Source organism: Panthera tigris, chromosome A3 (genome assembly GCF_018350195.1).
Source record: "Panthera tigris isolate Pti1 chromosome A3, P.tigris_Pti1_mat1.1, whole genome shotgun sequence".
Lineage (NCBI taxonomy): Eukaryota > Metazoa > Chordata > Mammalia > Carnivora > Felidae > Panthera > Panthera tigris.
Window position 1 is genome coordinate 1940918 of NC_056662.1, and position 26330 is coordinate 1967247.

Consider the following 26330-nt stretch of genomic DNA (forward strand, 5'->3'; position numbering starts at 1 on the left):
GTTCAGCGTGGGCAACAGGAGGGGCTGCTCCGGCTGGAGCCTCCATGCCCGACACGGCGGGCCCTCGGGTCTTGTGACCGCTCACAGCCTCTGGCAGCTTTCCTCCCTGTTTAGATGACTGGGGTGGGTCCGGGCAGTGTCACCTAAGAGCCGGGCTTTGGGTGTGCCCCCGTGGGTCACCACAGCTGGCCCGATGGGCACCTCTGTCTGCTCTGCTCTGTCTCTGTCTCCGGGGTGTGGGGTCCGTCCCAGAGCTTCACGGCACAGGCGAGACCTGTGTGTCCCGGAGCCCGATTCCTCCCAGACTCTGGGTGAAGTTTATTCCAAGAGTCTATTTTAATTCATGCGAGTTTAATAAAGGTTCACAAAGAAGGGCCTTAAGCTGATAAATCTGGCTTAGGATTTTCTTATTAACCTTCCCCTAGCCATAATGAGTTTTTAATTTAATTTTTTCAGGTTTTCGGGCACAGGGAAAGCCTCTCCCATGCCTCATGGGATGCGAAGGCAGATATTTGGGAAAGAAGGAATTTTAAGATCACCAGAACACAGTGTCTCGCCTAGATGGTAATCCAGAATTCAAATGTAGCCCCATCCCCGGGGGCAGGGAGGATTTCATCTAGCACAAACACAGCTCCGAGGCAGAAATCTGCAGGGCTCCCAGGGGAAGGTCACATTAGCATAGAGGAGGATTTGGGTGGGGACAGTGAAGCCCAGCAGGATTCAGAGAGGACGGAGAACGCCAGCCTGTCCACACCCCACAGCATAACCCGTGAGGCTGTGTTTTTGTTTCTGTTCCGATCACTTGGAACCATGGCTGGTCCTAAAAGTCCTAAAAGACGCGTGCGTGGGCCGGAGGACTTGACCCTCCCCCAGCTGCCTCTTGGGATGTAGGACACCCCCTCCTCTCCAGTCTGCACCCCCTCCTCTCCAGTCTGCACCCCCTGCACTGGTGGGGCATCTAACCGGGAAGGAGGGGTGCCCTCCCTGACCTGGAACTCAGGGACGTGCCACAGTCATTAGCAGAGCCTGGAGAGCCGGCCCCGGGAGTCCCCGTCTGGCCAGGATGGGGCTGTGGTGCTGGGTGGGCACCTGGGGAGGGGTCTCCGTGGAGCCCCCCCCCCCCCCCCCGGGCACACACCAGCACTGCCCCTCCATTTGTCCTTGGCTTCTGCTGGCATATGTAACTACAGATGCGCCTCTGGACATTCCAGTGGTTTTATTGTTTAGAATTTACTTTTGTATCTAGTAAAATCATGATGGTTTCTGCTGGGTTCTGAGTTCAGATCAGAATCAGATTGGAGGACCAGTGGCCCTGATCCAGAAGCAACCTGAAGGCTGTCTTTATTCACCCTGCACATCACAGGGGAGGGACTGAGGTCTGGGGGCCAGGATGCCCCCCTGAGCCTCTGTCCCCACCCCGAGGAGCTGTCCCCCACCTCACAGGTGAGGAAACAGGCACGGGGCCTCCCAGACTTGCCTGAGGTTAGCGACTGGTCTGTGTGGGAGACCGGTTAGCAGCCGGGACTCTGGCTCCAGCCTCTGACCCCCATGTCTGCCTGCAGTCCGGCTGGGTGGGGACCCAGGGGGTCGAAGAACGTGTCATCTTTGGGAAGTGGACACCGGCATGGCAGGAAGGGCTTGTGGTGGGATGTGATGTCGGGCGGGGACTGGCGCTCCGGCCTGCCGTCTCTCGGTGCTCGGAGGAGATCCGAGTAACTATTTATGGCAGAAGTTTGCACCGAGTGTCCGTGCGCAGTTAAGGGTGTTCAGTCCGTGCCCGTTTTGAGATGCCAAATTCTTATTCTCAGGAACTCATGCTGAGTTCAAATCTCTCCCTTCTCCTGGGTTTGTGGACGTTAAGTCGAAAAGCTGAGGAGACCTGGGATTCACAGGACCTGGGGGGCCAGAGCGGGCCCACTTTCAGGCGCTGCGGGCCCAGCCAGCCCCGGGGAGGGCTGAGTTCGCTGGGGGCCAAGTGCTGGCCTCCACACTCACTGTCGTCCTGTCCCATTTCCAGAGAACGGGGTGGGGGGGGGGGGCACCATGATCACATGCCCTTTTGTCTTTAACACTGACTTGAATTTAACTAAATTACTTAATTTAACCACATTAATTGTTTCCACATGTAATCTCATCCATGCTTCTCTGGGGACGGGAAGCAGGCCATGCGGTCACCACATACAGCGGGGGCGCCGGGGGGGCTCAGTCGGTTGAGCATCCGACTCCTGACTTCGGCTCAGGTCATGATATCCCAGGGTCATGGGATCGAGCCCCGAGTCAGGCTCTGTGCCAAGAATGTGGAGTCTGCTCAGGATTCTCTGTCTCTCCCGCTCTCTCTGCCCCTCTGCTGCTCTCTCTCTCAAAGAGACAAGAGGAAACGCGTCTTATCAGCTGCCAAGTTTTAAACTGCCATAATAATGCATCTTGATGGCTTCTATCCACCCCCCCCTCCCCCGCCAACAGATGAGGAAACTGGGCTGACAGGGAGAGTTCTAGTGACTTCGCTGTGAGTCCCTCGCCTGCAGAGTGAGAGCTGGGGCAGGACTCCAGTGTGTGAAGGCGGGGGCCTGCTTGTGCTGCTGCGACGGGCTGGCCGCCGCCCGTGGCACGTTCAGAGTGCAGCACGGTTCCAGGCGTAAACCTTCACGGACACCAGTGGACCCTCCTGACATCCCCTTGGGACCGATGACACTTTTGTGTAAAGTGGGGACATTGAGAGAGGTCCGGCTATCAGCCCAGGTTACAGGGCTAGGAGGGACCAGGCGGGGGGCTCGTGAGGGGCCTCCTGACTCCAGGCGAGTCAGAGGGAGGGTGGCTGAGCTGGTGGCAGGGGCCTGGGACCCCGGCTATCCAGGCTTCACTCCGGGACCCGAGGACGAAGCCAGCAGGAGGTCCTCGGGGCTGAGTGCGTCCTGGGGGCCACCAGCCCCCCCCCACCCAGCTGACCCCCACGTTCACCCTCGAGGGGTGCTGAGTGTCCAATGGCCGTACAACCCGCCAGCCCTGCGGCGGGGGCACCTCGCGGCAGCACACGCACAGGGGAAATGACTTTTAATTAACATTTAAGGGTAGGAATTGGATCATGCAAATCCCCCCATCTCCTCAGCTTCTGCTGATTGTTCTTGATTAAGCTCGATAAAAATAGCCTGGCTGTGCGGGGAGGCGGCCGGCCCTCGGCCCCGCCCACCACCCCTGTGCCAAGCAGCCTCCTGGGCCCCGCCTGTCACCCGTCTCCAGGGACACACCATGGGCCACCCTGACCCCCGAATCTAACCCACGACTGCCATGTGACTCAGTTACCAGGACGTTAGCACATGGGTGGGGGGGGCGCGCACACTCCTGCCCGGAAACTGGTCTCCCCCCCACCCCCCGCCGCAGCGGCCTTCGGGTCTGACCGTAGCGAGGCCGCCTCCCTGAGCGCTGTCCTGGCGGACGTCAGGATCCGAGGTACCGCCGAAGCACTCCTCCTTGACTCTCGGACCCTGAGCCCACTCCAGGCCTGGGGCCTGCCCGAGGCCGGCCGGGGCACAGGAGGAGCAGGCGGGACGTTCCAGGGAGCCAGGCTGTGCCCACCTGCCCTTTGCCTGGACGGGGGTCACGTCTGGGGTCAGATGCACCTTCTCTCCAGGATCTCCGTGCGCTTCTGTGGCGCCCGCTTCTCAGAGGTGTGTGCGGATCAAGGGTGCCCTCCTCCTGGTGCGTCCCCCCTCCTGGTGCCCCACACAGCGCTCCCTCCCCTCGCTCCCTCCCCGGCCCTCCCAGGACTGGCACTTGGGGGAGCCCGCGGGGGTTTCAGTGCGGCTGCGTGCGGAGGGGAAGACGGGGTTCGGGCTGGCAGAGCTGGGCTGGGGCTGGGCCGGGGGGCAGAGGTGGTCCCCCCGCAGGCCTGCCCGCAGGAGCGGGTGTGGGCAGCCGGGGGCCCTCGCTGTGGCTGCTGAACGTGCTCCGCCTCAGGAGGGGACAGGACAGCCACGTGGCAGAGGCGGGGCCCGAGGCAGCAGGCGCTCTGGGTTTGACAGTCTCGCTGTGTGACCTCGGGCAGCCCGGAACTAGCCCTCTGGGCCTCAGTCGTCTCTGGTGGAAAAAGGGGCAGTGGCCATGTATGTGATGACCACCGTGGCCACGTCAGGGAAAACCTCTCAGGAAACACAGAAGCTTCTAGGCGTGACCACCAAGGCCACATCGGGGGGAAAGTCCTCTTAGGAAACACAGAAGCTTCTAGGTGTGACCACCAAGGCCACGTCGGGGGGAAAAGTCCTCTTAGGAAACACAGAAGCTTCTAGGCGTGACCACCAAGGCCACATCGGGGGGAAAGTCCTCTTAGGAAACACAGAAGCTTCTAGGCGTGACCACTAAGGCCACGTCGGGGGGAAAAGTCCTCTTAGGAAACACAGAAGCTTCTAGGCGTGACCACCAAGGCCACATCGGGGGGAAAGTCCTCTTAGGAAACACAGAAGCTTCTAGGCGTGACCACCATGGCCACATCGGGGGCGGGGGGGAATCCTCTTAGGAAACACACAGAAGCTTCTAGGCGTGACAGCCATGATGCTACGGCTCCGTCCCCGGTCCGGGCGGCCATCTGCAGACACAGCAGTGGCACGGGGACACGGAGGACACGCGATGGTGGCCAGTGCACGTGGCTGTTCCGTTTCTCCTTCCCGCTCCGACGACTCTGTGTGAGCCTGACGTTATTCCCAAACGAGCACTGAAAACATCCCAAGGCCACTCAGAATCTACGGACACGGGAGGGTCTCAGACACATCGTGAGTGAAAGAACCCAAGTCGGAGAACACCAGGTACAGAGCGGGGCGCGAGGTGGAGGCGGCGTGGGGCGGAAGGGGACGCCTTCGTCACGGTGGCTCCCTTGGTACCTTTTCAGTTACGCTACCGTGTGTGCGAACTACCTGGTTGGAAGCTCAGCCGGGTCTCCACTCTGCCTAGAACTCGTCCGTGGGCCTTGTGCGTAGAGCCGCACACGCGGTCATGGCGGCTTGCTTGGCTCACGCTCCGTATCTGGACTTGGGATCAGAACGGGCCCCTCCGTTCCTGACGCCAAGAGGGATTAACTGGCTCACCCCCTGGAGCCGGACCGGGCTGGCCGCCTGGACTGCATCAGGGAGGGAAGAAGGATACCCAGCCGCCCAGGTTCCTGGGATAGTGATGCCGTGAGAGAAGCAGAGAAGACCCAGCTGGCTGGGGACGGCACCGAGACAAACTTCATGAGCAACCGGGGACCACACACGGGCGGTGTATCCGTCGCCCGGGCGGGAAGAGCTAGCTGGAAGCCTCCCCCGAGGGGAGGACGCTCTGCCCAGGACCCTCAATCGGGACCCCACCCGGGCCGTTCACCGTGGGGCCTCCCCAGCCGGGAGGCTGGATGTGGTGAGCGCCCGATCTGATGCATGAACCCTTCTCTCTCCTTCTCCGTACTCTCTCCCCCTTTATGTTTACTCTGTTTACTTCCATACATTCCTTTTCCCTTATAATCAATACAGTTTTCCTCTATGAAACAAAGTTTAGCTATCGTGAACTACTGTCATTCAGAACAATCTTTAAAACAGAGAAAGTGATTAAACGAAGGAGGGCATGCACGGACGGGGTGCTCACAGATGGTCCAAAGATCTGAGCTGGCCACGGGGGACCCCCAGGAACGCGGGAGATTGTCCGACCGCGCGGGTGCAACCACAGACGTGGGCTCCACGGGCGTTCTGTTGGATGAGAGAAGCCTGGCTCCGCAGAACTGTGCGGCCCGCGTGACTCCATCCACGTGATGTCGTAGGACAAGCAAAGGTCACCTTGGCGATGGACGCAGGGGTGGGGGCTGCCTCTGGGGACGGGCACGGGCTTGTGCTCCTGGCCGGTGGGAACGTTTCCCGGAAGGTCCGTGCGTTATGCCGCATTCCCGTCACACCTCAACAGCATCGGCAAGATCTCCATCCGACTCGAAGCCGGAGACCAAGAGGTCTCTCTGGGAGCTCTTGTCTGGAGCCGATGGGCTGTGTCTACTTTGGCTCCTGGTGTATTAGGCAGCGGCCGACCATCTTGGGCGTAAAAGAATCAGGCTGTTTGGGGGCAGGAGGGTGGGTGCAGGCTCTGGTCTGCCCCATGCCGGAGCCCTCTGCCTTTCCGCCTGTCGCTGCAGCCACCGGGGTCTGTGCCATCGCCTGCCCTCCCTGGGTGGCCACACCTTCTCCAGGGCACCTGGGTGCAAGTGCGGACCAGGATCTTGAGGCAGGTGGGGGCTCTGAGCATCCTGTCCGGTCTCTGGGAGCTTTTGCCAAACCCCGTGGTGGCTGGAGGTGACCAGGAGGGCTGGGCTGAGTCCTTGACTCCCCGGGTTGCTATGGTGGCCCATGCCCGGAAGCATATCCTTCACTACCAACAGGGACAGCTGGCTTGGTTTCCTTCTGCTCTGTTCCCGTGGCGACAGTGGAGGTCCCGAGGCTGTTTCCTGGGGATCCTGGCGGTCACGAGGGCTGGTGCCACCGCCCCAGCACACAAGGGCTCGCAGTTGGCACCAGGACACGAGCGTATCCCTGGGAACAGTGTCCTCTTGCCTGGGCACCCGCCCGAGACCACCTGAGACCCCTGAGGCGGAAGGTGGGTTCTGAGTGTCCAAGGTGCCCACCCACTCAGCGCAACCGCCAGGGTCGATGTCAGATGCCTGGCGTGGTGCTGGCTCCGCTCCTCACTGCAAGGTCACCTCTGGGAGGCGTCCTGCTCCCGAGGGTACTGTGGTCAGGCGCTAGCGCGGGCCTGGCGTGTCCGGAAGACAGCCAGGTCTGCCCGGCCAGGTGTGCGCCAGGCCCTGCTGGGGCCTGCAGCCTGGGCATTATTCTCCTTCCAGGGTCGCTCGGGGCCGCTTCACCCATGTCCAGACTCCCCGGGACATTGGCCCAGGGCCTTTCCTGCCATTGCCCACTGGCCCAGGAGAGCAGGTGGCCGCGGAAGCCAGCCCGCTCCTCGCCAGGTGGGCTGTGGATCAGCAGCTCCGCCCGCGTGCAAGCTACCGTCCGCCCGCTAGATGGCGCTGCGCCCCCACAGGCAAGGCCACCCCGCCGGGTTCCGGGATGTGGGAAGTTGGGGAGGGGGGTGGAGGTACAGGGCTGTGGGGTCTGGGGACTCTGTGATTCGGGGACAGGAGCGCTCGGGGCGTGGGGCGTGGGGAAGCAGGAGGAGAGGATGCTTGGACCCCAGGGAGGCTCTCGTCTCCCAGACTCTGGCCTGTGAGATGTCTTCCTGGCGCTGACCGGCCTTCTCGGGGAGAAGGAGGGGTCTCCTCTCTGTTTCCCCACCGCCTTCCCCTCCCCCCTCCCCCTTCCCCCCTCGCTGCACAGCAGGTGCAGCTTCTGGGCTCCAATCCCAGCCGCTGCCACTTACGGGCTAGCAGTGAGAGTCTGGGCAAGTGACTTCGTGTCTCTGAGCCTCTGTCACTGAGGGACTGTCGGGCGAGGGCCCTGACCCTCACAAGGTTGGGGGGACCAGAGCCTGGCAGGGGAAGGCTCCCAGCGCGGCTTGTGCTGTCGCCATTACTGTCACTGTTATTGCCGTGGCCCCCTCACCCAGTCGGCCCTCCGGGAGCCTGGACCCCAGCAGAGGCGGTGGCTCTGAGAGGCCATCCCGAGACCTTGGGGTGGCAGCCGCCAGCCAGCACCACTCCGGGGGCCCTTGCTGACCTGACCCTCCTCCGCCCATCCTGGCCCCTGCACCCGCCACACCTGAGGACAGGCGCCTGCCCTGGCGGGGGGGCACAGCGCTGCTCGCCAAGGACCTGGGCAGTCATCCGGGGAGGGTGTGGACCAGTGAGTGGGGAGAGAGCAGGGCCGGCCCCCCGAAGACGGCTGGGTGGCGCAGGAGGGGGTCACCAAACGTGCCGGGCACTGAGTGGGCCGTGAGGATTTCCTGGGGAGGGGCTCCTGGCGGGGCAGCGCTGTTGAATCTGTGACCCCGGGGCCCTGCCCCTGGGATGTGCCGGCATGAGCGCAGCTGGTCTCTGTGACTCGTGGGCTCTAGACTCAGAACGGAGGCGCATGAATGCCCACCAAGCGCACTTGGTCACTCCGGCCGGGAGCAGCCTGGTGTGGGCAGCTCTGCCTGAGGGGGAGGAACGCCCGGCGTGTCCCCACCCTCCACGACGTTCTGCTCACGGCAACGTTCTGCTCCTGCAGGAGCCCCCTCCCCCCACCCCCCCAGGAGGTCGCGTTGCACACACGGCCACACGCAGCCACACGCGTGCCTCCCAAAGCGACCGGGCCCCCAAACCACGGGTCAACTCCGGAGAGAGTGTCCAGCCCAGTCTGTCCCGGGCACTTCTCAGAGCGTCAGCTGCGGCTCAGCATCGGGCCTCGCGGTGCCGGACTGGAGCACACGTCCCCCCGCACCCACCCCCGGAGGCAGAGCCTTGGCAGGCCCTCCCGCCTGTCTCCCGCAGACCCCGGGGAGGCCCCCTCCGCGTCAGCCTCCCGCTGCCCGTCCCTCCATCACACTCAGGGAGGGGAGAAGCGGCACGAGCCGCACCCGACGGCCGTGAGCTGCGTACTCACCGTGCTCGTGGTGAACTCCGGCGGGTTGTCGTTCACGTCCGTCACCGAGATGATGGCCGTGGCCGTGTTCGACAGGCCGTAGTTGAGGTTCCCTTCCATGTCTGTGGCCTGGACAATGACTGTGTACTGCTGCACTTTCTGGAGGGACAGGGGCGGGAGGGAACAGGCATCAGTTTGGGTCTCGGCCCGTCCTTTCCATCAACACGCACGCTCCCCGCGGCCAGAGAGCACGGGGGGCCGAGAGCACCGTGTTGCGTGGGGTTCGGGAAACCAGGATGGACACTTTGCAGAGACAGGGGCAATCCCACGGACACGCCAGGGCTCCATGAGCCGCCCGCAGACCGGCCTCCACATCCGCGGCTCAGAACAGGGTTCTGAGTTTACGGTTTTGTGCCATCGTTTCCTCGTTGTCTGTGCTCACCAAACGGAGCTCCGGGAGGCCACGGCTGTCTTACTCACCACCGTGTCCCCAAAGCCGACTGCAGTGCCCAACACATAGAGCATTAAATGTTCCTAAGTGACCGTCGGTGACAACAGAGATGCTGAGGAATAGCGAGCTTGTCCACTGAGGTCCCTTGGTGCCCGATAAGGCGTCTGGATATTTGTGGACAGCTGGGAGCCGCTGAGGGGCCTGGAGAGAAATCATGTGACCCAACAAGCGTATACAAGGGGTCAGCAAACTACGGGCCTCGGGCCAAATCTCCCTACCACTGGTTCTTTAATCTGTAAATAAAGTTGTACTGACACAGGGCCACGTCCACTCATTAGCGTGCTGTCTGTGGCTTGTTTCTGCACGACAACAGCTGAGTGGCTGTGACAGAGATCACGTGGCCGGAAAAGCCTACAACGGTCACTGTCTGGCCCTTGACAGAAGACGTGCGTCAGCCCTGGGCTCTGACACCAGACAGCATGAGCCGGGTACCCCCGGGGCAGGCTGGGCAGGGACACCACAAGCTTCTCCGGGAGCCAGGGCGGGGGAAACCGGGGGAGGCTTCTGGAAGAGGAGGGATGTGCTGCCCGGAGGTGACAGCGTGGCAGCCCCTCCCCAAGCTGGGAGGAGCGTGTCTGGGCTCACGAAGTCCATCTGGCTGGGCCCTGGACTGGGGTGGGGGCCCTGGGGGCTCGGGAGCGTCCACACACTGTTTCCTAGAACCTGCCCTGTCCTCCCACCAGTCAAGGCCACTGTCCCATGTGACCGTGGCCCGGGGGCCCGGTGCAGCCCACTCCAGGGTCAGGACGCGTGTGGGGGTGGGGGGTGTGCTGGCTCCTGGCCCCCATCCTCCCCCCTCTTCCTCCCCCTGGCTGTCACTCCAGGCGGTGACAGGAGCCCCTGGAGGAGCAGGAAACCGCTCCTCTGTGCACGCCTGGGTCACTCCTTCTAGGGGACTGACTGATCCGCTGGATGGGGGGTGGGGAGGCACAGTCAGGGCTCCTCAACAGGCCTTCCAGGGCGACAGGCACGAGGGGAGGGGCCGAGAGGCGCGGCGGCACGGGGGCCGGCCTGCCAGGCTTCAGTCCCCATCTGTGAGAGGCTGTGTGCCTGGACTCCAGCCTAGTGCCTGGTACACAGTAGACCCTCGATCAGTGTTTGTTAAGTGAATTGAGTAAATGCCTAAAACAGCTGACACTTGTGAAAATGGATAGAACTTGCAACCAAGGAGACGTAAAAAAATAATAGAAATAGCTTCACTCTGGTGCTGTGCCACGTTCAAAAGTTTTCTCACAAAAGATAAACCTTTACTTCCTTCCCTTCTTCCTCTCTGTCATCCATTTACCCATCCATCCACCCACCCATCTCTCCATCATCCATCCACATATCCATCATCCATCCCTCCCTTCCTCCCTCCGTCCACCCATTCATCCCTCCATCCCCCTGTCCCTCTATCCACCTACCCATCCAGCCTTCCACCCATCTACTCACCCATCCATCCATCCACCCACCCATCCACCCACCCATCCCTCCATCCACCCACCCATCCCTCCATCATCCATCCCTCCCTCCCTCCCTCCCTCCCTCCATCCACATACCCCATCCTTCCATCCCCCTGTCCCTCTATCCTCCTATCCATCCAGCCTTCCACCCATCTACTCACCCATCCATCCATCCACCCACCCATCCACCCACCCATCCCTCCATCCACCCACCCATCCCTCCATCATCCATCCATCCATCCCTCCATCCCTCCCTCCCTCCCTCCCTCCATCCACATACCCCATCCCTCCATCCCCCTGTCCCACCATCCACCTATCCATCCAGCCCTCCACCCATCTACTCACCCATCCATCCATCTACTCATCCGTCCATCCACACCCCCATTCATCCCTCCACCCACCCATCCATCGATTCCCCATCATCCATCCTGCCTCCTTCCCTCTCTCCTGCTAACCACCCGTCATTTATGTCAGGAGAACCACAACCACCCCATGAGGTGGCTGACATCTTCTCCTCTGTGCCGGGCACAAGGGAACTCAGAAGGAGGTAGAGGCTTCCCCTTGGAGGTGCATCAGAGATGGCTCTTGAACGAGGAGTGTAGGGCTCACCGGAGAGGGAAGCTCGGACAGGCAGTGTGAACAGCAAATCAGCCCAGCACGTGGCCCTGCCCACGTGGCCCTGCGTCTTCTCACACCGGGACCACCGAGCGCACCAGGGGCAGGTGGTCGTGCCGGTGGGGATTCCGGACACCCGTCGTTCTTTCTGGCTTTTGTCGTGGACAAAATGCATATGGAGCCAACGGTGCCCACACGGCAACATCAGTGAAGACACCTAGCGGGTCTCTTTCCGAGCAGACGGTACACGGAGAGCGTGGCCGGCACCATCCTCGACGGACTGCCCGCGACAGCAGCACGGTCAGGATTCACCTTCACCAGCGCGGACAAGGCACACGCAGAAACCCGCCAGGCCTGGCCTCGTGGCCCTGCCCGCGGCAGAGGCCGCTTCCCCAGGGCAGAAGGAAGACGCCCTTCCTTCCCGTCCATCAGAGGGGCCACCTGTCTCAGGTCACAGCTCTGCCTTGGCGAGGACTAGGGCGCTGGTGCTGGAGGTGGTGCCCGTGCCGGGGGAAGACCGATCCTGAATCCCCACACGCCTGAGCCTCGGTCCCTCTGCACCCCACCCCGCGTGCGCCCTGCCCCACCAGGACGCGGGCGCAAAATCCGGTTTCCCGCAGCCTCGCTTTGGAAGGTTCTCTGGTTTAATCGGACTTTCTCCTCCCCCCGCCCCCGCAGGACCGACTTCCAAGCCGCACAGAATCCCGGCGGAATCCACCCGTGATGGGCAGGGGACACCTCGGGCCTTCCTGCACGCCGGTGTCCCTCATCACGGGGCACCCCGGCCACCCGGCTGGGTCGGCGTCCCTCTGCCAGTCCTGCCATGTGGCCACACGTGCCCAGGCTGGTGCACACTGACTGTCACATCGCCCCCCACGGCTGGCCTGGCGCTCGGGCTCCGTGGCGAGCACCCTGTGGGCGCCATCGGGGGGAGCAGTGAACGAGTAAGTGGGGCCTGGCAAGCCAGCGCCCGGCGCACGAGTGGGCAAGTGACGTGATGCCTGCAGGATGCGGGTGTGCAGGACCACACCCACCCCGCTCCCGGGTTGCTGGCTGCACTCTTCCCCTGGCGCATCACGGAGCCCTGGACTGTGAGACAGCCGGCACGTCCCCGCCCCTGTGCTGGCCTTGCTCAGGGCACACGGCAGCGTCCCCTTCAGTGAGGCTTCCCGCACGACCTCTGCCACTGGGGCTTTGACTGTCTGACCCCCGGGGTGGGAGGGAAGGGGGCCCGGTGGAGCAGACACGGAGCGACCAAACCTCCTGCCCCACCTTGCCTCCCAGGGCCACCACCACAAGGGGCCAGAGCAGAGGACCCGAGAGGGCACAGGCTGGAGGCCGAGGGACAGATCTGGCCAGAGAAGAGAGGAAAAAAGTCTGATTGGAATGTGAAGTCTCTTCCACACCGTCCTGTGTCCTCAGTCGTTGACTCACAAGCGACACGGGACCATCTGGGCTACTGGCCTCAGAGACACATGCATGTGCACGTACGTGTGTACGTGAACGTGTGTGCCTGGTACCTGTATGCGGACATATGTATGCACGTATATAGGTATGCGAATGTGTACAGTTGTGTGCAAGTGTATTTGTGTGTGCACGTGTGCACGTATCCATGTGTACATCCGTGTGTGCATATTTGTATATGCACATGCACACACACATATAGGTACATGTACACATATGTGCACACGTGCATGTATCCACGTGTACATCCATGTATGTTTGTGCACGCACACATGTGCACACACACAAGTATATGTATATGAGTATGCATGATGCACGTATCCACGTGTACATCTGCGTGTATGCACACACACGCATAGAGGTATGTGTACACGTATGTGCACACACGCATGTATCCACGTGTACATCCATGTGCGCACGTTTGTGTCTGCACACGCGTGCGCATATAGATATATGTGCACGCGTGTGCACGCGTGAAGGTATCCATGTGTACATCCACGTGTGTGTGCACGTGTGTGCAGCCCACCACCACTAGAGGGTGTGCTGGTCTTGCTTCTGGAGGGTGGGTGGGGGACTCTCTGGGCCCTGAGTGGGTGGGGGGGAAGACCACCCCCCACCAGGAAGAAATGTGGGCAAGGCCCCAGCAGAACTGGGCCTCGCCGTGGGCGGGGCTCTGAGACCCGGGCCAGCTCGGCCCTGATCAGGGTTTGCATCGCTGTGAGGCTCCCCGGCTTGCGGGGGGGTGGGAGGCGCTCAGCTCCCGTGCTGCTGCTTACACTTTAGAAAGTACATTCTCAGACCCAGGAATGTCATCTTTTTGCGGCACCAAATCCCCTTCTGGAACGGCATTCAGAGGCTGAGGAAGGCGGCCAGTCACCTGGCGTCCTTGGACAAGATGCCCTTACATAACCGTCCCATCGTTACTTACGGGAAGGCTCTGGCATGGTTAGCGGGTTGATGTATTCATTAAGTAAGGCTTCGTGTCATCGTTTCCGTGAGGCCTGGTGTGGGAGCCCTGACACGGCAAGGGACGTTTCTCAGGGCTGTTCTAGTGCCTCCGGCTGGCGACCCCACAGACCACATTTGCCGCGAGGCGCCTACATTCCAGCGGCCCTGGGGAGCAGGGGTGAAACCCTCCCTACTTTGCAGTGGATCAAACTGAGTCCCGGGAGGGGGGCGCACATGGCTGGTGGATGGTGTGTCCGGGGTCTGGCCGTCTGGAGCCCCCAAAACCTGCCGCCTGGGTCTCCTGGGACAAAGAGATGACCCTGGACCCACAGTGGTCCTTCTCCACGGGCTGAGCTGTGCAGCGGGCCTCTGATCTCCATATCAGCCCCTGATGGAGCTGCAGGGAGGTGGCCGGTGGGGAGTGGGCGGGCCTGGGCCTCCTGAGTCTCCCACCAACACCCTCCCCCCCCACTGCTGCCCAGGGGGACCCCTCCTCCTCCGGTGCAGTGAATTCGCTGAAATGTGATCTGGCCATTTTCAAGTTCGAGAGGAGGTAAGAAAATCGAAAGTGGGTGGTCCCGGGGGTTTTTGCTTAAGATCCCCATAGCTCAGCATTTAAATTTTGCAGAACATCCGTCAATAGTGCAGCTGGCTGACCTGCCCGAGAAACGCATCAAAGCTTCCTGCGGGCCCCGTGTTACCCACTCCCCGTGCCGGCCACCAGGACTGCACCCTGACCCACGTCAGGCCTTGGCTTGGACCCCCACGTGCCGGAGGGGCCCGGGCCGCCCCCGACCCGAGAATGGCCCGTGTCACCCCCCACGCTCGTGTCTGCTGCAGGTGCTTTGCAACGGGCTGGCAGCCGGGACGCAGGTGTAAGTCCAGGCTGAGAGCCCGGCGTCCACCGGGCAAGCCACAGACCCTCCCAGCATCCCTCCTCCCTGAATGAGGCTGGGGTTCTCCTGCTGTCTGGTCACCGCTGGTGCCCCGATGCTCCCACCCTGGGCCATAGGCCCCCTCGTGCTTCCCTGCCTATCACTGCAGTCACTGCTGGAACCGCCATCCCTCAGACGCTGACCTACAAGTACACTGGGGGCTTGGCCTCCCCCCTGCGCCTGGGGCTTACGTTGCTTAGCACCTGGGTGTCGGATCAGGCCCTGAGAACCAGGCAGGAGAGCTCACGGGACGGACACTGTGGGAGGAGGGCTCACGGGAGGGACACCGTGGGAGGAAGGCACACGGGAGGGACGCCGGGGAGGAGGGGACACGGGAGGGACGCCGGGGGAGGAGGGGACACGGGAGGGACGCCGGGGGAGAAGGGGACATGGAGGGACGCCGGGGGAGGAGGGGACACGGGAGGGACGCTGGGGGAGGAGGGGACATGGGAGGGACGCTGCAGGAGGTGGCACGGGAGGGACACCACGGGAGGAGGGGACACAGGAGGGACACTGCAGGAAGAGGGGGCACAGGAGGCGGGGGAGGGGGCACGGGCTGCTGCTCCTGTTCACTGGGACTCGTCCCAAGGGGTGTGGGGAGCGTGACCGCCAAGGAACATGGTCTACGGGTCCTTGAAAGCTCCGTTACCCCACGAGCAGCGATCTTGCGCCTCGGCACGTGCCCGGGGGGCTGGGAAAAGAGTCCAACACAAACGCTTGTCCAGGACTCGCAGCTGCACTGGCCACGCGGCCCCAGGTGGAAACAACCCGGACGCCCGTCCACCCGTGATGAATGACCGGCTGCGGTCCACGCACAGGCTGCAGTACGACTTGGCGGCTCCAGGAGGAACGGAGCGCGGACACGTGCTGCCCCAGGGGCGAACCTTGACGGCACGGCACTGGGCGAAGGGAGCAGACCCAGAGGCCACCTGCTCTCGGGCCCCGCTGACGTGACACGTCCTGCCAGGGCCAGCCAGTTGAGACAGACATCGGAAGAGTGGCCGCTCGGGGCTGGGGGGCAGGAGGGGCTGCCGGCGGGGACAGCGTTTTGGGGGGGATGACCAGGTGGGGGGGGGCGTCTCCACTGCCCTCCGCACCCTCGGGGTGTGTGGGGCCGGCCGCCTCCCCCCAGGGCTGCGGCGATGCTGCGGCCGCGACAAGCCTCACCCGGCCCCCATCTCCTCCCTCTGCACCGCCAGGTTACTCTCTGCAAACGAGAGAACGTTCCAGCACCTCAGGGACGGCGTCCTCCCTCGGCCGCATGGGGAGTGGCCGCGCAGTCCCCAGCAGCGGATGAGCAGGGTGCCTGGCTGTGTCCCCATCTCCCTCTGTGGGACCGAGGGGAGATGAGCTCTCAGGAACGACCACCGAGGATTTCGGGGGTCTGAGACCCTGGGAAGACACAAGCCAGTGGCAGGGGGCGGGGGGGGGGGCTGTCCCATCCTAGGAGATGCCTTGGTCCCTGAGTCCTGGAGTTTCTCCTCCTCGGGGCCCCTCCCGGCCACCCGCCTGGGTCACAGACACAAGCACCTGCACTGGCGGGAGGTGGGGCAGCCACGGCCACGCACGCACAGCTCACACCTGATCACGGAGGGGCCACGTGCCCTAGTTCCGCAAGTCCAGGATTCCGCGGGGCCCGCAGGGCCCGTGCCCTCCTGCACGGATGCTCTGGGCGTTTCCCGCTTGGTGTTGCTGCCCTCTGGGGCCACATCATTCTCTGAGGGGGGCCGTCCCCAAGTCGCGACGATCAGAACTGTTCGCAGACGTGGGGGAGGGAATCACCCTGGCTGGGAACCATCACTCCAGGGGAGGAGACAGCCGATACGTGAGCAAAACGTGCCACGTCAGGTAGTGACAAGGGCTGTAGGAGAATGAAGGAGAAGTGGGCCGAGAGTGGTGGGGTTCGTGGGGTGCTAGTTTACACGGGCTGGCCAGACAGGGCTTCTTTGTGAAGCAGTCACTCGATTGGCCAACTGGTGGGCATCCTGGGGAGGGATGTTTTAGGCAGCGGGAACAGCCAGTGCAAAGGCCCTGAGGCAGGCACTCTGGCGTGGCCGGGAAGGGAGGCCAGCGAGCAGGGGCAAGGTGGACCAGAGGGTGCAGAGGATACAGAAGCTACATTTGGATTTTACTCTGGGGGAGACAGGAAGCCACAGGAGGGTCTGAGAAGGCAGCGGTGGTCGGATCCGGTGTGGACTGGATCCCCTGGCTGTTGAGTGAGGACAGAAGGAGGGCAGGAGCAGAGGCCAGGAGACCAGCTGGGAAGGTGCCGTCGAGGTCTGGCGGGCGGAGCAAGCAGGGGTGGGTGAGACAGACTGGAGGGGCCGTGGGGGCAGGGGCCCTGGCGGCCGAGGGCGTGGGGACGCAGGCCAGGTGGGGGCGGGGAGGGGGCCGACATGCGTGACCACGTAGGGACATCCCTCCCTCTGCCTGGAGACGCTGGCTCTTCCCCCCTCTCGCTTGGGACGGGGTCGCTCTCCCTTCTGCCCCTCACCCTTGCTGGCGGCTTCGTGTGAGAGAACACAGGCGCCTGCCTGGGGCCTGTGGCTGCCGGACGATGGGGCTGCAGGGACCCCCGGGGCAGAGGCCAGCCTCCCGGCGCCTCGGGAGAGCAGGACCCAGGATCCAGAGCCTCCCAATTTTCAGAGAATCCAGAAACTGGGACTTTTGTACAAAACCCCCCCGCTTCAATGCCGTTTTAAAACAACAAACCCTCACTTCTGTGGCCGAACCTGTCTCTGGGCTGCTCGAGACCCTGGATTGGCTGACAAGGTGCCTCGAAGCCGAGGGCACGGGTGAGATCCCTGTTCCACCCCAAGGAACGCGCCAGCTAGGGTCACCTGAGGTGGGAGCAGCTTTGGGGCCGCCCGGAGTCTGCCATCGTCCTGGGAGGGCAGCCGCCTACGTAGACGAGTGAGCACGGCTGCCACGCCGGTGGAACTTCAATTACAAAGTTGGATTTATTCACAGGCTGGGTCTGGCCGAGCCCCCGCCAGCACCGCCCTGACATCGCCCTCCTCCGGAGCCCGGGCGAGGGCGGGCCCTGCCCCACCCCCCATTGCCATCCTGTCAAGCCGCACACCTACAGGAAGAGGGTGGCCTCCCTGCGCCCCTGCCCTCCAGCCAGCCTCTGAGGAGGAGGCAGAGATGGGAGACGCCGGTCAGGGCTGAGAAGGCGGGGAGGGCTTCCTGGAGGAGCTGGCAGGTGGTCCTGCCACGACTCCCCTCCCAGGGCTGGGACACGGGGCCCGGGCTGTTCCCGTGGGAGGCCCGGGTCCTTGACCTGCCTCCTCTTGCCCTGCACTCACATCTCGGCTCAACAGAAAGATCGAAACCAAGGAAAGGTCCACAGCGGGGGACAAGCCGCGCAGATCCCAACGACGGAAAGCGGGGAGGCCGTGGCGGTGACGCACCGCCAGGCGCCACCGGGGGCCACACCCTTCGACCCTCAGGACGGCTTCGCTGCAACTGAGGACACAGCGGCCATGGCGAGCGCAGGGAAGGGCACGCGGGTGTGCCCTGGAGTTCGCGTCTCTCCCAGAGCGAGGATAGCGGACCCCTCTTTTCTTCTTGGTGCTTCTTTGTGTTTCTTTAAAAACATGTTTCTAGGGGCGCCCGGTGGCTCCGTCGGTGGAGCGTCCGACTTCGGCTCAGGTCACGATCTCGCGGTCCGTGAGTTCGAGCCCCGCGTCGGGCCCTGGGCTGATGGCTCGGAGGCTGGAGCCTGCTTCCGATTCTGTGTCTCCCTCTCTCTCTGACCCTCCCCCGTTCATGCTCTGTGTCTCTCTGTCTCAAAAATAAATACACGTTAAAAAAAAAGTTTCTAAATACTTATTCATTTTGAGAGAGAGCGTGGGTGGGGAGGAGCAGAGAGCGAGGGAGAGAGAATCCCAAGCGGGCTCTGAGCTGCCAACAGAGAGCCGGACATGGGGCTCAAGCTCACAAACCGTCAGATCACGACCTGAGCCGAAAGCAAGAGTGGGACACATAACCGACTGGGCCCCCAGGGGCCCCCTTACTTGCGTTTTCTACCACGGACATGTTGCTTTTGTGATAAGAGAGACCACGAGGCATTATCGTGGAGAAAGGCTCCAAAGGCTCCAGCCTGGGCTCTGGGGCAGGAGTGGCTGTGACGTCCGGCGCTGGACCCCGTGGCTAGAAACACGGCTCTGAGGGTTCACAGCATGCGTGGACGGGCCACCGTGTAAGGAGCGGGCAGGGGCGGGCGGCAGGGTCTGGGGTGCAGATCAAAAGCCCCATGACGAGAGCACCTTTGGGTCTCCTCTCCTCCCCTTTCCGGCGAGGAGACTGGGAGGACTTCCCGGGGGACAACCAGGCCACACGTGGTGAACTTACACAGGGCTCCATAAACATGCCTGAACACCGGCCGGCGAGGAACGCCCACCTCCACCCTGCCCGGCCCCGCCACTGCCTCCCCTGCAGTGGGCGTCTTTGGAAGGCTTACAAGGGGCTCATTTTCTAGGAAAACACAGTTTTGGAATTTTCCGTGTGGCCTGCCGCTAGGCTTGTCATGAAGCAAAGGGACACGCCGACCCTGTGACCACAGGATGCTCCCCCCCGAATCCGAGTAACGGGACGGCGTGGACTGCGGTCGATGGCGGTGATCCACGAGGGTCATCACGCTGGAGCAAAGCTGCGTGGACCCTCCTCCATGAAATCTCTTCGTGGGCCGACAACGCAGGTGCGGCATCCCGGGAACCCCGGGCAGGCGCTGGCTTCGCGTCCCTGCAAGTCCCGTGAGGCCACGAGAGGACTTCCTGGGCCCACCCTCGTGCGGGGAGACACCGCGAATCGATGAAGGTGACCGGCGAGGGTCAGCACGCGTGGGGACGGAGAGCCTGGGTGGGGTCCGTGGTGACCGAGTGACCTCGCCCAGGGGTAGGTGAAAGCGAGTCCCAGGACGTCCGGGGCTCGGCACCAGCCGCACGACACAGCCGTCAGAACAGAAAGCCACCCTCGCCTTCGGAACGGGGCCCGAGTGTCACGTTCGCCGTCCCGTCCGGCCACGGACACTCTAACCGGGGAGGTTCAGGTGAGCGGTGCCTCCCGCTGGGCACAAGGGAGACGCTGGGGCCTCTCACACCTTACGAGGCCTCTGCTGACATTTTAATCATGTAAAAACGCTCAATTTACATAGCTCTGCCTAATTAGACACGGTGGCAATTATGTTTGTGGATTTTCCCGTCCATAAAGATGGCTCGCTCTGCCAGACGGGAAGCTGGCTCCGAGCAGCGTCTGTGGGGTTCTCTCCCCAGGATGCTGCCGTTCCCGGGGTGGGGGGACCAATACCCTCACGGAGAGAGAAGGAAAAGGCAGATTTGTGTAGGTGTCTCGTGGAGAAACCACGTCATGTGGCCCGCGTGCCGCCCAAGGGGCAGGGGGAGGGCGCCCTGGCCGGGCAGGGGCTCGGGAGTCACCTGGGGTCTCCGGCCCCTGCCAGCAGCTGCCCTCCGCTTTTACAAAAGCCTGGAAATGGAGCTGTGTTACTGTTTGCCACCGAGCGGCCCGGACCAGGGCGTCCGCTCGACCGCGGGCCTTTATTCACACTCTCCCGGAGGCCAGCGGGGGAAGCTCAGGGCAGCTGGGACCGAAGCACAAGCAGGAGCTGGGAACATCAGTGAGGGGAGGACCCTCCCGCGGCCACCCCCACCGCGTCCTCTACCCGGAGGCAAAGGCAGACCCCGCGGGGAGCGCCCGTGGGCAAAGCGGGAATGGGGATCTGGTGCGGGATCCGTAGCGGGTCACCTGCCACGTCTTGCCAAGCGGCTGACGGGAGCCAGGCAGAGCCACAGTCCTGGCATCTCCCCGGGGCACAGAGTCACAAACTCAGAGTGAGCTCCCCCAGGGGGACAGACACGGCGCCCTGAACCCTGACGGCTGGTATCTCACGGTCATCCTTGGAGCGTCCCTCTCTCGGCTCCAGGCCCTACTCTCTGATGAAGTGCAAATGCCACCTTGTCCTGCCTCTTATCAACCATTCCCACTTTAGTATAAAGCTCTGGGTACCATCTCTTGTGGACCGAGTCCGGTAAAAGAGGCCCCAAAGAGCGAGGACACTTAGGTTGGAGCGCTTGGTAGCTGAGAAACAAAAAAGTCCAGGCAAGTACTGATCTCCCCGAGCTTCAGTCAGAGGCAACAGGTAAGAGAGATGGGCTCGCACAGATCCAAGGTCTGACAGCAGGCAGGGATAAGGGTGGGCTGGCTGCAGCCCTGAGGGGTATGGGGCAGGCCGCACAGGGCTCAGGTGGCAGGGGTGACAGATTTCTCAGACCGAGTCGCCGTGGGTCTGCCTCCCTGCTGGTCCCGCCCTCGCCACGTCCACCCTGCTGATGCTTCTACACGTTTCTTGAGCAACCTCAGTGCCCGAGGCATCCAGCCGATCGCCAGGCGGTCAGACCGGGTCTGCCATCCAGAGCTCGTCGGGCAGGGGACTCGCTGTAAAGGAGCCAACAAGCTTGCACAGTCTCCCTCGGCGGGGGGGGGGGGGGGGGGGGGGGGGGGGGCCGCGAAGGAAACGCCTGGTTCAGGGGGAGGCAGAGGACGGGCGCCAGCCCTGTGCAGACTGGTCAGAGACGCCTCCCTGGGGGCGACGTCTGTGGAGACAGGAAGAACCGGGGCCTCAGGTCCCCAGGGACAGGGGAGGGCGTGGTGGGGGGTGAGCCATGAGGCGGCGGCGGCGGAGGGGTGGGCCAGCCCTCAGCACCTGGGGAGTGGGAAGCTAGGCGGGGGCTGTGGGCAGCATGGGCACAGAGGCGGCTCCTGGCACGTCTCAGGCACCGGCTCCTTCCTCCAGACCCCCTGACGTCCCTTCTGTCCGGGGACCTCCCCCTTTCCCCTACAGAGCTCCCGGGCTTGCCTGGCATCACCACGACGCCTCTCCCCGCGACGCTGAAGGAGGCAGGGAGTGTCCACCGGCCGCCTCAGGAGCATGGCAGCCTGCGGTCTGTGGATGTGCTAATCAGTGCAGACAGCTTGTGTCGAATTATTTCACTTGACTCACTTAAGATTCAGAGACCACCTGCCCTGGGCGGGAGGATGGGAAGGGCAGCCGGAGAGGGGCGCTCGGCCGCTGAGCGGACACCCGAGGTGGCCTCCCCAAAGGAGAGGCCCAGCCTCCCGGTGGGACAGGGCCGAGGGGCAGCGGAGGCCGGCGGACCCGGCACGGCCACACCCTATCCAGGCCGAGCGATGTGCGGGCTGGTGCGTTCCCAGCGTCTCCGAGAACACAGGGCAGAGGCCGGACGGCAGCGCCCTTGGCGGTCCCTACGCCAGGGGCACAGTGCCGGCAGCAGGCGCACGGCAAGGGTGTGGAGGACGGGGCCCACGCGGTGCAGGGGCTCAGACAGGACAGGAGGGTTCCTGGGTGGGCCGTCTCCACTCGGGTGCAGGGGCTCTCCCCGCTGGACAACACAGCCTTTCTGGGGGGACCTTTGAGGGGGCTTTGCATCTGCAAAGTCGGCTTGAAGGTCTGAAGCGTGAGGTCAGGTGGGGGAGGACTTGACTGCAGGGCTTTGTGCCGAAGGCCAGACGACCGTCCAGCACAGGATGTGGACGTGGCTGTAGTGTGTGGGGGTGGGGGGGTCAGGCCAGCACGTCACCGCACAGGACGCTTGTGGGAAGAGCTCGGCTGAGTGAACGGTGAAGACAGAGGGGCCCGGAGACCCTGGGAAAGACTGGATTTTGTCCCGAGAAAGGAGGCCATGGAGGGTGTTCATCTGGGCGACGGGTGACTGGAGACTCGGGGCAGAGGGTCACAGGGCACGGAGGCCATTGTGCTTCACGGTGTTGGGTCACCGGTCACTCTCTCACCAGGCCCCCTGCTCTGCACCCCTCGGCCGTGTCTGTCAAAGGGTGCCCTCCCGGCCTCTGGGCCCCGCGTACAAGGAGCCACCCCCGGTTCGGCCGGTGTCCCTTTAAGGGCAGGCGTGGGCTGTCACCGGCCGACGGACGGGGCATCTCACGTCTCCCAGGCCGCGGCGGTCTGCGGAGCTGGGAAGGCCCTGAGCCGCGGGGCACACGTCCAGCCCCACTCGAGGGTGCGTCCTGCCACCGGGCTGCCTGTGCCCTCAGAGGTCATGTCCTCTTCCTGTCCCGCCTCTCCTGATCGGCCAAACCCGACTCTCGAGGACCCTGTCGCCTGTCACGGCCGCTCCAGTTCCCCCTCTGTCAGATGTCACCGTGGTGCCCACTGAGGGGGGCAGGTGCGTGAGTGGGCTTCTCAGAGAGCCCTTCCCACGGACTCAACACCGGCCTGTTCAGCCCCCCACCTTGGGCCCAGAACAGGGGTTCGAGGGGGGATGGCCGGTTACTTCAGGGTGGGGTTGTTAGAAAAAGCAAATAAAAATACGGACACACCACCCACTTAAATTGGAACTTCAGACAAATGACTAACTTAGCATAAGTATGTCCCATGCGGTATTTGGGACATACTTACACTAAAAAGGACTTGTTTTTCTGGAGCTCAGGTCTAACTGGGTGTCCTGTGCTCCGTCTGGCAGGGTGGAGCACAGCCCCTCCGCTTGGCTCAGGAACGTCCCCTGGAAGGGCTGGGGGCCAGGCTGGGGTGGGCAGGCACCAGACAAAGACACGCACTTCAGGGGTACCGTCCTCCTTCAAGGCAGCACGAGCCCCCGCCCAGGGAGCCCTCACGTTCCCGTTTCTCAGGGGAGGAAAGCAAGGTCCTTGTGACCGGCAGCGCTGGCCGTCATGGAGCTGGGGTGCCCAGAGCTGCCCTAAGGCTGGACGTGGCCCGTACACGTGTTCCGTCTGCCTCGCCTGGGATTTTGAAAAAGGTCGAACCTGCGGCACCTGGTGGCTCCGCCCGTTAAGCGGCCGACTTCGGCTCAGGTCATGATCTCGCTGTTTGTGGGCTCGAGCCCCGCGTCGGGCTCTGTGCTGACAGCCCGGAGCCTGGCGCCTCCTTCGGATTCTGTGTCTCCCTCGCTCTCTGCCCCTCCCCCGCTTGCCATCTGTCTCTCAAAAATAAACATTAAAAAGCAAAAAGAAAAAAATCAAACCTGGAGCCTTCCCTGCTCGAGGTTCCAGTAAGGTCTGGGGTGTGGCAGGTCGTCCCCAGGCCTCTGGCACCCTCCCCCATGCCCCGTGTGACCTTCCAGCCCCCTGGGGCAGAGCCTGTCTCCTGCTCTTTGACCTGCGACCTGAGACCTCCCCCCCGGCCCCCAGGAACCGTGAGCCGCTCTAGCCTCGCCTCCCTCACTTGGGAAGAAGCACGACTGCTAGCACCCCTCCTTCTGCACCCCCACCCCAGGCTGTTTTGAGGACGAAGCGGTGCTGTGTGCACTGCCCGGCCGCATGCAGCTTCCGTGGGGCCCCCGGAGGGGCCCTGGTGTCCACAGCAGGTGCCGGGTATCTGTTTTCTGGAAGCAAGGACAGGGCCGGAAACGCCCACGCGTCTGCAGTTATCCCTAACTCCCGCCGTCAGGGGGCCTGGCCAGCGTGTCCTCTGTCCCTCCCTCCCCGAGCGGGCCTGTTGGTCCACACACAAATTAAAGCCGGGAACAGAGGCCCCGTTCCTCCAGCACGGCAAGGCTGGCCTGGGGAAACGGCAGCACGGTATCCAGAGCCTTCCTCGCACGGCCTCCGGGAAGGGTCCTCTGGAAAGAGGCTCCGTAGATGCCTCTTTCCTTCCAGAAGAGCCGACCCCACCAGCCGGAGCTCCCGGTAGGGCCTGTGGTGAGCAGCTCTTATTATCTGAGAAGGAGCTGAGGGCAGCTGGCTGACGCTCGGCTGGCTGGAAGGGCACCAGCCCTCCCGCCCCTCTGTCCCCTGTGCCTCAAGCCCACACCCATCAAATACTGAACAGAACTCCGTGGAGAAGGTCGTGGGACGGCGGGGCCGGGGTCTGCCCGTGTGAGAAACCGACGTGCCCCAGAGCGGGCGCCCCTCTGCCCCGTCGCGGTGGGGGTCTGGGGCGGGGGAGCGGATAGGGTCACCTGCACAGGAACCTGGGGAAAGCTCGCAGCAGCAGGGCTGAGGCCGTGCGGCCCGGAGCTCTGAGACACAGGGCTGGTGAGAGAGCCCACCCCCACCTCCCGCCCCCTGCAGGCCACGGACAACACCGAGATGGGGAGCGGGCCTCCTTCGGCCTCTGCGCCGTGGTTTAGGTCAGCTGACGGACGCCCATGTCTCTGGGGGACTGGATGAGGCAGAGGGGCCACGGTGTCTGCCCATGGACACAGGGAGGTCACGGGCGGGCATGAGGGCGGAGCCCGAGATGGGGCTGGCAGCAGTAAGGACCCGGATGCTGCATTCTATTTGGCGTTAAGGATGTCAGTTTCAACGCTGCATGTGGCTGGTGGCTACCTGCAGCCCGCCCTTGGAGGGCCACTTCCTTCCCGTCCTTGAGTTCAAAGGACACCTGTTAGGATTTAGGAATCCCAAGAAGAGCAGGTCAGGCCTCAAGAGTCTCTCCCCCAAATTCCTGTCCACCTGGAGGCTCAGAATGTGACCTTATTAGGAAGGAGGGTCTTTGTGGGTGTAACTGGTTCAGATGAGGTCACACTGGATTAGGGTGGGCCTCAAATCCAATGACGGTGTCCTCGTAAGAAGAGGAGACACAGAGAGGCACACACAGAAGCCATGTGACCCGGAGGCAGAGCCTGGAGCGATGGGGCCACCAGCCAAGCAGTGTCCGCGGCTGCCAGGGGCTGTGACAGGCAGGAAGGGTCCTCCCCTCGGGCCTCCAGAGGGGGCCATGGCCTGTCCACACTGTGGCCGTGGGCTCCTGGCCCCTAGAAGTGTGACACGGGAGTTTTCGGAACTTTGTTACAACATCCCTGGGAGACTCCTCCGATGCCCTTCCCGGAGGCAGCGATGGGGCAGGCCCTGGGGGGGCTTCCTGCCCTCGGCGGAGGCACATGGGGTTCTCCCTCTATAACCCGTGCCGCTTCCCGGACGTATTTGTTCACTTGGTGATTTCTTCCTGGCCGGCTTCTCCTTCCCGCAAAGCGAGCCCCACACGTGCTGGGAGGCCGCCTGCCCTGGTCACGGCTGTCTCCCCAGCGTCTCTGATAGTTTTTAGCACATACGAGGTACTCAAAGTTTTTGACCGAATGAAGGAACGTGCCTAGTGGGATCTATGATTTCTTGAGGCAAGTTAGCTGTGTGATGCGTAGCATTCAGGAGAAGTGAGTGCTGGTCATTTGTCCCAGAGAGCAGAAAATGTGATCGGTTCTACCAGACCCCAGGGTCCGAGCAAGGTCACCTCCTCTGAGAAGCCTCCCGGATTTCTCCATTGTGAGAGCACCTCATCCATACAAGATACTTTGTGCATGCGATCCCCGGCACCCCCCTGCAGCATACTCATTTATTTAGTCCCCCACTCCGCAACTCCCCCCCCCCCCCGCACACCTTTGGGGACAGGCCTAATGAGCTCTCCATCCCCTGCGCCTCACCCAGCACCTCTGTCCAAATCTGCTACACAAGAAAGGAAAAGACGGTGTGAATCTCTCCAATGGCCTTCCCATCGGGAACCACTGTCACAGCCTGAGGCTCCACCTCCCCGGCTAATGACAGCAGCCTCCTGGGGGCCGGGGAGCAGTCCCTCCTCCCGGTCCCTGACTCCAGGGCCTGGTGTGGACGGAGCCGGCGCCTGTCTTGGTCCCTGGGAGGGTGGTGGGGTCTTGACGGGTCCCCCAGTGCACACATCTCCGCCGACGCCGGGACAAGAAAACTCTGAACCCGTGCCTCTGCAGCCCCACGAGTCTCCCTGCCAGTTCTCGTCCTGCCGCCACGGCCCGCGCCTCCCCTCCCTGCCCACCAGGCTGGCGTCACTGTGTCCGTGTCTCAGAGGGAGGGCACTGTGGCTGGCGCTCAGGGCTGTCCGCTAACACGCTCACGGCCATGCGGCTGC

At 63.0% G+C, this 26330-nt stretch overlaps 1 protein-coding gene and 1 long non-coding RNA gene across 5 annotated transcripts in view; one reads left to right on the forward strand and one right to left on the reverse strand.

The window, feature by feature from the left end:
• The window catches only part of CDH4 (cadherin 4), a 536089-nt gene that overhangs the window by 23036 nt on the left and 486723 nt on the right, over positions 1 to 26330 (reverse strand). For all 4 annotated transcript variants that reach the window (XR_006215334.1, XM_042980004.1, XM_042980003.1 and 1 more), the window contains exon 8: positions 8544 to 8681. Coding sequence is in view for 3 of the 4 variants with exons in the window: in XM_042980004.1 (XP_042835938.1) it covers positions 8544 to 8681 (138 nt within the window). In the remaining variant the exon portion in view is untranslated. The remainder of the gene's footprint in view (positions 1 to 8543; positions 8682 to 26330) is intronic.
• On the forward strand, positions 6159 to 7002 carry LOC122237134. Its single transcript, XR_006215335.1, has 3 exons — positions 6159 to 6235; positions 6386 to 6600; positions 6848 to 7002. It is a non-coding gene; the product is annotated as an uncharacterized LOC122237134 (long non-coding RNA).